Raw genomic sequence first — 12,556 nt, 5'->3', positions numbered from 1 at the left:
TAGAATTCTGCTGCCTAAGCCATCCTGCTTACAGGCAAGGAGAGAGCCACTGAATACCAACCTTACAGGAACTTTATGAGTGAGAAAGAGGAGATTCTCCCTTCTGTGTAAAAGACAGTACAACAGAAAGAGTAAAATGTTTACACAAGCTGATATAATTAAGAGAAGAACAACACTGAAGTAAGACTCTCACAGGAGAAGGTAGGAGATATGCTTCATAAGAATATAAATGTGTAGCATGAAAAGAAATGTTAAGAAAGCCCTTGTTCATTCAACACTATCGTCACACTACGGATTTGCTTTCAACTTTGCAATTTTACTTTTTATTTTATGTGGAGGTTCACGGCAGTATTTGTTAACAGTGACTCAAGTGCATTTCCTCAACACGTTATATATTTTCTTGTAGCAGCAGATGCAAAAATATAAGCAGTGTAGGCACATATAATTGGTTTCATTCACATTTGATTTTTGTCATCGCTAGTTTTCTTTTTTTTAAATGTAGTAAGGAAGTGTCTATATATTCCATTAATGAGCAGTGTCTAGTTAAAGAGACTAGTCAATTAGAATCAGAATACAGGCATGCCTAATCATGACCACTATATGGTTATGGAGAGAAAATCATATCTACTATACAGTCTGTGCTGTGTACTAATTACCCAAGAAGTTCCAGTTGCATAACACCAGTTAATAACTCTACTTTGCAGACATAATTAGAGATATGGGGGATGGGGGTGTTTACCTTATACAGACAAGACTAAATTAGGCCAATTTTTGCTTTTTCAGAGTAGTTAATCAACTTCAATGTGCTTATTTTAGGGAAGCAGTTCATATTCTGTAGCTTTGGCATTGCTGTAATTCTCAATGTTATTCATGGAAATATGTACAAGTTTTAAAGATCTATAAAGCAGATCATCTAGAAAGTAGAAAATCCATTCTGTATCACATTTAGTAGCTTGCTGTTCACTTATTAATCCTTCCTAGATCTAAACAGGAACAGTAGTGCCCTATCAGAGACGAACTTGAGAAACAGTTCTTCAGATAACAGTTTTCATTTTAATTTAAAAATCTAAAAAGGGATAAACTAATGACATTATTTCCTGTAAGACCAGTAACCACTTCTTGAGTATTTCTATTTTACTTCACAGTCAATTGCTATTTATTTGCTCTCTTCTAGAAGATTAATCACTTAAGCTGGACACTCAGTACATATCTAAAACACCCACAGCTAGTTTCGTCTGTTGCAAAACTGCATAGGTGATATTTTTATTTAGTAGGATTACAAAAAAACAGTTCAAAGGGATTCTTCATTACTATACTGTAACCAGTATAAGATGTTAGTGTATAAGGCTGGGTACAATATATACTCAGCCTACACTGCCCATTACTGATGGGGAACACAACATTCATATTAGCATTTGCCTGTATGACTTGGCCAGACCACTAATTTGAGTCTTAAGTTAAAGAATTTAAGCAATCACCCTACCTAGGCTGCCTAGTTTAATGAAGCCTTATCAATACAAATTGCAGCAGCTGTCTGGCTTCCACATAAGGCAACCCTTGAAGAGTTGAACAGCAAGTGGCCTGGGGAGGGGAAATGTAGATAGTACAGAGATGCATCAAGGTAACCATTTTATTTAACAAAGAGGCTTAATCCTAGTCCCTTACTTATGAAAAAACAGACTGTACTTGAAAACAAAAAAATCTCATTTTAACATTTCTAAAATGTATAATGAGGATTATGCTAGTAACATGCTAGCAAAAGTCTGCCTACACTTTAAATTTTGATCTTGCAGATGAAGGTATAACAAGAGTCAGATGTTGGAAAATGAAACTACACGTATTCAGCCAAGAAACAAGGAGTACATTTTAACAGTGAGGGCAATTAAATATGGGAGAAATGTATAAAGGGTTGTGGTGGACACTATTGCTAGTAATTTTTAAAATCAAGATTGGATAATTTTCTCAAAGATGTTATAGTTCAAACAGGAAAACACAGTACAGGCCTTATAGTTCAAACATGAATCAACTCAGCCAAGTCCCATGACCGTGTTAGGCAGGAGTGCAGAATAGATTGTCAGTGGTCACTTCTAGATTATCACATATCATTCATGATCTATAAATTTCTCAGTAGCTTTACTATACACATTAGCTTGTCCAGGTGATACTAAAACAGACTCTTTGTAATACTCTTGACACAGAAATCTCTCATATCTATCTTGTGCTAATCAAAGGAACTCTTCCCATATTAGTGTTCTTCATCTGGTGAGAAACTGATTAAAACAGAAGGAGCAACATTTTCCAAATTGGCAGTCAAAATTTGCATGTTGACACATAAAATTTGCTTAAATTGCATCAAGACATTTTATTTTGAGCTTATTCCAACTGAAAAAAAAAACGATGATGAAAGAAGGTCCATCTTACTCAAAAGAAAGTAAAGTTGTCAAGAGATAATGAAAAGCTTTCCAGGTGGAGGGAACTAGCCACCCACAACCTATCATCTAACTGTGCACCTAACAGACTTCAGATTCAAAAGCAGAGGGGCAGGAATGGGCTGCATCTCCCTTCATCCAAATATATTTCCCTGTGATAGTTCAGCTGCTTTGTAATAGAAAGACCACACTGGTTATTCTTTTGCTGCCTCCAAAATGGAAAGAGAGTTGTCGTGAGTCTGCCCCAAATCTGTGATCTTTTGGAAAAGCAGCATATAAAATGGTGCATTCACCATATTATGCACAGACTAACAGTGGTTGGTTATCATATTCATTAAGGCTTTATTTATCAACATAAAGCAACAGAACACAAGTACATTTGGTCACACTAAGTGCTGAAATAATTTTATGAACCAGTAGAGAAAAGTACACCATAACCTTTTATCCTGATCAGTGTACAAATTGCTCAATTATAACTTCCAGACTTCTGCACACAGATTTCACCAATGTGAGTTGATTATTTTATATAAGAGGCTCAAAAGCTGAACTGATAATGGAAACATCAACTGAACAATAAAGATAAGATTCTGACTATTATATATTTGCAAAGCAAATAGAAGAGAAATAGTTAAGAAAATTCATTTCCAGTACTGTCATTTCTCACGGTAGCTAATATATGAGCCGTCTCTCTTCCCAACTATAAAACTCCTTTTACACAAGCAACAATTCAGATCTGGGGTGAAAACAAAATGTATCATGTCAGCTGAGATAACGTAGTACAGATATTTCTATTTCCATATTTTCTGTCTTCTTTTCCATTAAATAGCCTTGTCAGTTTGCTACCTCACTGCCCAGGTCTGAGAGCACTAACACTTCATGAAGAGCTTGCTCCTCTCAGAAAGTCATTATACCATTTTTATACACCAACTGTTTTATGTTGGAAGAAAGAGGAAAAATGAAGTAAGTCTGAACAATGACCTAAATTGAAGGTAACACTTCATCAAAATTTAAAAGCCACTTCCCTACCACAGGAAAAAAAGCGCCACCTGACAAAAGTATGGGGGGTCAGAATTGGAGGAGGAGGAGGAGGAGGAGGAGAAGTGCATAGCAAAATCTTCCTTTCATTGTGCATGGGAAAGTAGGGGTCACCATGGAAACAGAGAAGTAGGACTGGTAGGGACTTTGAGAGGTTGAAGCAGGACTTCTATTTTAGACCAATGTTTCCCAAATGCTGCAGATTAAACCCAATATTTCTGGTCCCATTCTCAGAGGCCGTGAAAAACTTTACAACATCTCCTCATATATCTGAAGGTTTACCAGGCCTTGCCCTTGTCTTCTCTTCAAGATTAATCATGATAATTTTCTCTTTTGAACTTTCCTTATATATCAGATTTCCTAATCTTTTATCCTTTTTGTTGCTCTCCTATGGACTATCTAGACTTGTCTATATCTTTCTTAGGGTGATGGTGGCTCTAGTCTTCCAAATGAGAAAGGAAATAAGTTTATTTTATGCGTAAAAAATACAACATTTGAACTGACAATTAAATTGCTTTATTTTGGCCATTCCAGGACAGCAAATACTTTGAGAATCAGATATTCCATTATATTTCATGTTCAATGTTCCTCTAAGTAAAATATGTGGCTCCTTTTAGATATTCTATTATGAACTGTACTTGAAAGGCAAGGGGACATTTTTGATAATGCACATCTTAAACTTTTCATTAAACTACCAAATTTAAATTCTACCTTTTTCTGCACTCTGACATTTTTGTCTGGCATTTTCATTAATTTTGCGACATACATAAATGTAGCTGAAATGTTAACTGATCAATACTTTGTCTCTCTCATGTAGCACTAGAGCTCAGTTCCCAAAGGACCACGTAGCAGTACAGAAATTAAATGTGTAAAATATCAAATGTTAATGTTAAACACAGCAGCACTTACTGCATAACGACTGAAAAGGCTAAAACAATTCAAAACGGACAGATGGTAGCACAAATTATCTACAATCACATTTAAAGATTAAAGTTTGTCCTGTAAAATAATTCATTGACTCATACTGAAGTGTGTCCTTTTACTGATAGCTCAGTTGTCCAATTATTTTTGTGCTCATTACAGTGAGAAATGACAGTCCTGGAAAGAACCAGTGTATACTCCCCCGCCCCCCATATCGCTCCGACAGACATCCATGAGAACACAAATATCTGGTCAAGACGCTGATGGAAATTAGGCCCAATTTAGTAGACATTTCATTGCCTACAGTAGATTAGTCCAAAGAGAAGTCGTGCCACTTTTGCATAGTATATGACTGTAGTACAATTCTTATGCATAAAACATATTGTATTAATTACTGAATTTTAGAAATCTGTTGAAATAATGCTCAAGGCCTGTGTTAACTGTAAAAAGGCTAGGAAATATAAAGTAAAAAAATCTTACTCTGTATTCTTCTCACTTCCTTTTTGCCTGGGTATTAAAGAACAAAGTACAGAAAGGAATCATACATTGTAGGTCCAATACCTAAGCATAACATGGCTATTTTAGAACTACTATTAATATGGCTTTTTTCATTTTGCCTTTAGACATTAGAAGAGAACAAATATGAATAGGAGAGAGAGAAAATTGTCAAATAATTTGATATTTCAGATCCAAAAGGATGATATTGTAATCAGACCAAAAAAAAAAATTACTAACATTCTGTAATTGTTGATCTTCAAGTTGTGCTGTTCACATTCATTTCATATTAAGGGACTCAAACAGAACCTGAGGTGGTGGGCTCAGAGTTCATAGACATGGTAACTGCAACAATTCTTTTCGGAACCTGGTGACGTGATGGCATAACAGAACGCAAATATGTGCACTGAAAACCAAGTTGCTACCCTGCAGATGTCTTGGAGTGGGACTTCTGTGAGGACTGTCACTGAAGAGGTCTGAGCTCTCCTGGGGTGAGCAGTTAGGCTGACTGCAGATGTGACATTTACCTGTACATAGCAAACGAACAGAAGCAGTTTTCCAGGATGAGATCCTCTGGACTGATATTGGAAAACTTTTCATCCTCTCTTCTACAAAAATTTGCATGGATTTGCTAAAATATTTAGTCCTCATTATAAAAGTCAAGGGTACATTAACATGCTGGCATCAGATTTCATTCATATTGTTTGACGGTCAGCGCATCGACACACATCTGACCAACCCTCCTTCTTCATCCAGGCTTGGGACTGGCATGGAGCTCACAGAGGCTTCATGGTAGCAACATGGAAGGAAATAGTGAGAGAGGCATCAGACACCAATGGACGCTGAGCCCAGGGTTATTGATGATGATGATGTACATTAATGTATCATGAATGAAGCCACCTCTCTTCAGAGTTCTTAGGAGGCTTTAAGATGACATGCAAGAAAATAACCTAGTTGCTATAGCATTGTGAAACCCCTGTTGGCAGGAAAACTCATTTAAGGGTACAATTGGACTGTGTTTACGAAGAACACAGTATGATGATTCTCAGATATTGGCCCTAATTTCAGGCAGTCTTCTGGTTAAGGTGATCACCACAAAGGCAGCCTTCCAAGAGAGAAGCAGCAGGAGGCATGATACTAGTGGTATGAATGGAGGACCTGTAGGCCTTGATAGGACATTTAAATCCCATGGAAGGATCAGCTCACAGACCTCCAGTCAAGTGTTTCCAGATCTTTGTGAAATCAAGCCATCTCATGGGACAATGTTGCCCTGACATTCACCAGTAGGTAGTAGGCTAAGAGCAATGTTAAATATGGCTAGATAGACAGATGAGCTGGACCTTGCTGGTTTAGACGAAGCAAGTAGTCCAAGACAGTCTATAAGGAGAAATGAACTAGAGAGCACCCTTTCTGGGATGCCTATGTTGAGGATGGTTTCCTGCTGCTTATCAGGACCCAACCAACCTGCTCTGCATGGACCTGCTCATCTGGATGCAGCCCTGTTGCATCCACACCATTAGGTGGAAAAGCTTGCAATGGTCTTCCAAGATCTGGACAGAGTGGAGCAGAAGCAGTACTACAGACAGGCCCATCAGTGAACCAAACTAGTGTTGCCACAGCCATGCCAGGGCTACAAAAATAACCCTCACCTTATGCCACTTAATATTCAGGACCACCACGTGAACCTGAGAAACCAGGGGGAAAGCATAAAGCCTCCATAAGAAGGCGTCATAGAGGAAGCCTGGACTGTGCCCACAAAGTGAGAAAAAATAAATCATGGAATTTCTGGTTCTGCTTGGTCACCGGTCTGCTGGGGACACTACCCCAGCACCTTTGCGATATGAACCTGGCTATTATCAGTAAAGAGACCATTCTTGGCACAAGAAAAAGCAACTGATGAAATGATCCACCAGCGAATTCACTGGAAAATGAAAGATCTCAAGGTGGATGGAGCGTTCCACCCCACAGAAGGGCGGCCTCCAGAGGCACAGCTACGGATCCAGTATTTCCCTCTTTTTTTGATAAAAACCAAACTATGTAGCTGATTATCATTGTACTGAGCACCCAACAATCTGTTGTATTGCAAACAATGCTTGGCTCAAATGTGACTGACAGTCCAAACATAAAGAGAGTCAGATCTGAAGCAGTCAATGGGATAAGGGTCCTCAAGTCCACCTTTAAAAGGAACACTTTGCTCACACAGACCGACCGACCCTGGCTAGGCTTTGGAGCTGGCTCTGGCTCAATGAATATCACTGAGAGAAAAATCTTCAGCAACACTGCACATGGGTTGCACACACCTAACACAGAAGCACTGGAATAATGGATGGATAATGGTATTTTTAATAAGTTGTATACACAACAGGGTATTCGGAAGCAATACTTTCTTAATGTAAATGTTACATTCTTTTGAATGATAACCTGTAAATCACTGTTCAAAAATAAAAATATTGCTCCATTACTTTTATATCTATTGTGACATATTGAAGTATGGATAAAAAGATAAGCTAACCCCCTGAACTCCCATTCAAAATAATTGTACTCAAAAGTGGAAAAGATGTGAAAAATATTTTGAACTGGTGAGTCATGAGCCAGAATGCTTCAAGTTTGATCTTCAGACCCTATACAGAATTTATAAAGCTAGGAGTTAGACAAAATGGGTGTGTATACACTAGGAACTAACTCTGAAGTTAGGTACTACTTCAAAACAGCCTGCAGAGAGTCTACCCAGGTTTTCCCTTACTTTCACGTCCTTACTGCATTCCTGGGAATGGATAGTGCCCTACTTTGAAGCAAAATGTGTGTAGACACTCATCTTCAAAGTAAGCAACTTCAAAGTTATTTTCATACTGCAGACACAGCAAACTGAGCAAACTTTGTTGGAAATTCTTGAGAAAAAATAAAACAGAATTCCATGATGACAGTTTCACAAAGTTCTATGGGCAATTCAGTTCGAGCATGAACAGTCTTTGAGATGAGCATGATGGCTTCTGAAATGTTTACTCTTAAAACCACTGGCTTTGAAAACTGCATTAGTGAACACTTCTATGTGCAAAAAGCCCAAAGTGAGGACCTGTAGCTCATTACACCATCACACTATTAAAGCTCTGCATGCATTTCCATTCTAATATCTATCTATTTTTCAGTGATGTAACAAACAAAAATTGCATCACAGCCCTGAAATCATCTTTTCAGTTCTTCTAGATTTGCTGTAAGTAACAAATGCCTATTGTATAAAAAGCAACATTACAAATGCTTTTTGAAACTGCAGGAGAAAAACAGTTTTAAATGCTTCACAACTCATAGGGACTTGCTGCTAAGAAAAAGATTCCAAAATAGCAATCATGAGATGATCCTCTTCTGCAGGAGAAGCACAACACATTTGAAGTTACAACACAAACTAGTACAGCTTATCAACATCTGATCCTAAAGTCAATGTAATTATGTAACAATTCTCTTCTGTGCACAAGAAAGTTTTGATGGTGAGTGTAAGAGATAGTTATAGAATCAGAAACAGCGTTCACCTTCTAATATACAATAGCTAGTACAATAGGTACATTTATTATGGCACTAAAATCTATATTCTAGCTATTGTCAGCTGCTTGTTAAGACTGCTTCTGGTCATACAGAATTTGTTCTGTTAAGATTTAACGGTGACACTGCTTTCTTGATAGAGATAGCAGTGTACCAGGAGGAATATTCACAAGTGAAGTAGACTCTACAAGTAGACACACAAAGTAGGGTATCACTTCGCCTTCCTGGCTTCTGCGAACAATAAAAGAGTGTACCATTTCAAAAGGAGAACTGAACAGATGTGTATAGATTAATCCTAATAGCAATGCAATGAGTACAAAACACACTGCACCACATTTCTGCGTCACAAGCTGACGTGAACACATCAAATCTGTCCTCTATACTGCTACACTGGCTTTCCATGGAATTGAAAAATCAAGTTCAAGGTCTGTCCTGATCTCCAAAATGCTCCATTTCCTGTATCCAGGATACTTAGTGGACTGCATAAAAGTCCAGGACAAAGACTGTAATCAACAATTTCACTCCTGCGGCACACTGGAACTCTGAACGGTAGGAGTAAAAGCTTGTCCATGCAGGACACAGCAGCTCAGACCATGGGAAGTCTGATCCTATGTAATGATCAACTGAGGAACACACCCACCGTCCGCTTCAAGTACAAGGCACATTTCTTTGACCTTGACATCTCTAATGCAAACACATAGCAACAGGTATATTAATTTAATAAACAAAGGAATATATAAAAAGAAAAATTCCAATCAAAAACAACATACTCCACTGCACACACCTCTCCCTTTGATGAGAAAAATGAGACAACCAACATGTGACAAATTTGGTCATGATACTTAATGTACTCCTGGAAAGAGCTCAGATACCAGGACACTAGAGCCGTGTCTACACATGCACGCTCCTTCGAAGTAGCGGCACTAACTTTGAAATAGCGCCTGTCACGGCTACATGTGTTGGGCGCTATTTCGATGTTAACATCGACGTTAGGCGGTGAGACGTCGAAGCCGCTAACCCCATGAGGGGATAGGAATAGCGCCCTACTTTGAAGTTGAACGTCAAAGTAGGGCATGTGTAGACGATCCGCGTCCTGCAACATCGAAATAGCGGGGTCCGCCATGGCGGCCATCAGCTGAGGGGTTGAGAGACGCTCCCTCTCCAGCCCCTGCGGGGCTCTATGGTCACCGTGAGCAGCAGCCCTTAGCCCACGGCTTCTGGCTGCTGCAGCTGGGGATCCATGCTGCAGGCACAGGGTCTGCAACCAGTTGTCGGCTCTGTGGATCTTGAGTTGTTTAGTGCAACTGTGTCTGGGAGGGGCCCTTTAAGGGAGCAGCTTGCTGTTGAGTCCGCCCTGTGATCCCGTCTGCAGCTGTGCCTGGCACCCTTATTTCGATGTGTGCTACTTTGGCGTGTAGACGTTCCCTCACAGCGCCTATTTCGATGTGGTGCTGCGCAACGTCGACGTTGAACGTCGACGTTGCCAGCCCTGGAGGACGTGTAGACGTTATTCATCGAAATAAGCTACTTCGATGTAGGCTTCACATGTAGATGTAGCTTAGATGTGATATAAGAACAGATATAGGATAGAGCCTTAGGGAGAAAAATCATCTCCCTTTTAAATGCAGTACTAAAAAATGTTAATGGTTTGAGCTATCAGGATAAGACAACAGCAATTAATAAATTCATAGTCAGACTGACAATTTGTGCTGCAATCACATCTTGGGGCACAGCTGAAGCCCCCTCCATCTCTGGCAGAAGCTGCAACCAATAGCTCCTCTTCTGGGGTAGTGGTACTGCTACTGTCCTCTGCCAGAGGATAACTTTAAATTTTAGCCACTGCACGAAAAACGCTTTGCTAGCAGATGCATTAATTCAGAGCAGCTCCAGGATGCTACAGGCATGTCTTCCCCCTTCGTAAGCTGCGACACATGGCTCACGGCCTCTCAAGTGTGTGCGCATATGCTCACTACTACTACAACCAGTCTTCTCACCAGATGAAGCAACACAGTGAATGTGGCCACCTAATGGTAGCTCACATATTATCAAATATAAACAAAAAAGGCATGTTACATTTACTAAGGGACAAGATTTGAGTTTTAACTTTGTGTTTTCCTGTCTTGACTAGCATGAGTTTAAGTTTCATAGGATCAATAAGTGCAGAACTGTTGCCAGAATTTGCTATCTGGTGATTTTTTAAAAAAAATGCATTTTAACTAGCAGATGAAATTTGATCTAAATAGTTACTGTGTGTGTACAGAATGGCTCTGTTAATAAAAACAGTTATTTAAAAAGTACATTTTTTGTTAAATAAAGGAGCTGATCCAATTGGCAATTGTATTTCATATTAATGTGTACTAAAAATTCTTATGAAAGCTTTGGTAGCTCACTCTTTTGATAAATTTTGATTCCCAAAGTACCAAAAGCATTAGAAACAAATTATAGACTAACTGAGCAATACTCAGCAAATTGATGTAACTAAACAAGGCTATTGGTGAGGATAAGATGACCAGTGTCTGATGCATAGTTTATCAAACTGTGTTTGTTATAGCACAAGCTAATTTTATTTAGACAAGTACAAATTAGAGTATAAATTATGTAAACTTTTCCCTCCTTGCACCCATAATAATTTAAAACTAATTATGGTTTCAAAATGTAAATTAAATATGTTTCATGACAGACACCTCAGTAGAGCAAGTCCAGTTTCAGCCTGGAAAAAAAAAACAACCACACAGACTTTCTGAAGACTGAATTTTAACACAGCAATAGTGACATTACTCTGAGCTGCAGCTACACAAAATGCACACAACTATGATCACAGAAGCTAATTAATAATTATATGAAGTGTTACAACACAATCATACCATAAAAGCAGCCAGACTCCTTTGGGGTGAATCCCAGTCAAAACAACTGTTTACGTAGTAGGCAGCATTTATGAGCACCATGACACAATGCTTAACGCGTATAAAGTTCCTTAGTAGCAGCTGTGGGAAAGAGGAAAATATATTCAGAAAAACACTAGACTTCCAACTATCAGGAGAGCTTACATCATCTTCAGGCTCATTCTCATTAGAGCAAGTTGAAAGCTAGTTTACTTTACCAGATCTAGAACAAGATCAGTGTCCACTGATCAATGGAAATGAGAATTAACTCTAGATAGTTATCACCTGTTGAATTTAATTCTAAAGTTTATAATTTCGAATGCCTGTCAAATGGTTGCATTCCCAGGCATTTCAAATACTGTGTTTCAAAATATAACAAACAAGAATAAGAAAGGTTACTTCAAAAAATTCAAACATTATTTGATCACTGAAATTTGGGAGGTCTGCTAAATATGTTGGGGAAAAAAATTCAAAATTGGGTACTTAAAATTAGGCTCTGTGGTTTATGTTTAGGCACCCAAAGATGGGACTTAATTTTGCCTTTTTTGTGTCCGTTTAAAAAAAAAAACAGGCCAAGATTTTCAAAACATTGAATTCAATGGGAACTACTGAATGCTTCTCTCTCTTGAAAAATCAAGCCCTAATCAAAGAGACCACCTTTGCTCAGTACGTCCATATTTTCTCCTTTGCTCTAGGGTATCTCTCTATGGTTGCTTTTGCAGTCATCCTGTACTTTCTAGCATTTATCACTATAACCTTAACACAACACAAAACTGAGTAATAAGGAGGTCGAGGTTTCAGCTCCCAGAGAAAAAACAGTAGATTAACTAAAAATGAGGAGACCTAATTTAGAAGAGGTAAATGTAGTACTGCTAATTTAATTTTTGTATTAACACATTCTATTTATCTGTGCAAGTAAAATCCCACTGATCATGAGGAAATTTAGTATATTTTAAAATGTCTACTCTGTCTGTCATTAATTCAAGAAGTCCTTTGTAATTTTTAAATAGCCTTTTTCTTTTATATGTATTACATTATAAGCCAATACCCTAAAACTGCAAGAGGGTATTTCAAGTTTATTCCCAGTGCCAACTGCAAGCAAGTACAATAACCATTATTTTGTGTTATGAAAGCAGGGAGAACAGGGAAATCTTGAATAAAAGGCCTTCTTGTTTGTTTTCTTGCTCTAATAATGGGGAAAAATGCAGCTCTACAAACTACTTTCCTTACAGTAGCGAAGACAGACACGTACTTTGCCCT

General features: G+C 38.3%; 1 protein-coding gene across 2 annotated transcripts in view; it reads right to left on the bottom strand.

The window, feature by feature from the left end:
• Positions 1 to 12,556, bottom strand: part of MCTP1 (multiple C2 and transmembrane domain containing 1) — a 362,568-nt gene that overhangs the window by 117,923 nt on the left and 232,089 nt on the right. For both annotated transcript variants that reach the window (XM_074994208.1, XM_074994209.1), the window contains one exon: positions 11,279 to 11,398. In XM_074994208.1, the coding sequence (XP_074850309.1) occupies positions 11,279 to 11,398 (120 nt within the window). The remainder of the gene's footprint in view (positions 1 to 11,278; positions 11,399 to 12,556) is intronic.

This window comes from Carettochelys insculpta, chromosome 5, assembly GCF_033958435.1.
Source record: "Carettochelys insculpta isolate YL-2023 chromosome 5, ASM3395843v1, whole genome shotgun sequence".
NCBI lineage: Eukaryota > Metazoa > Chordata > Testudines > Carettochelyidae > Carettochelys > Carettochelys insculpta.
This window is presented reverse-complemented; position numbering and strand designations above follow the sequence as displayed.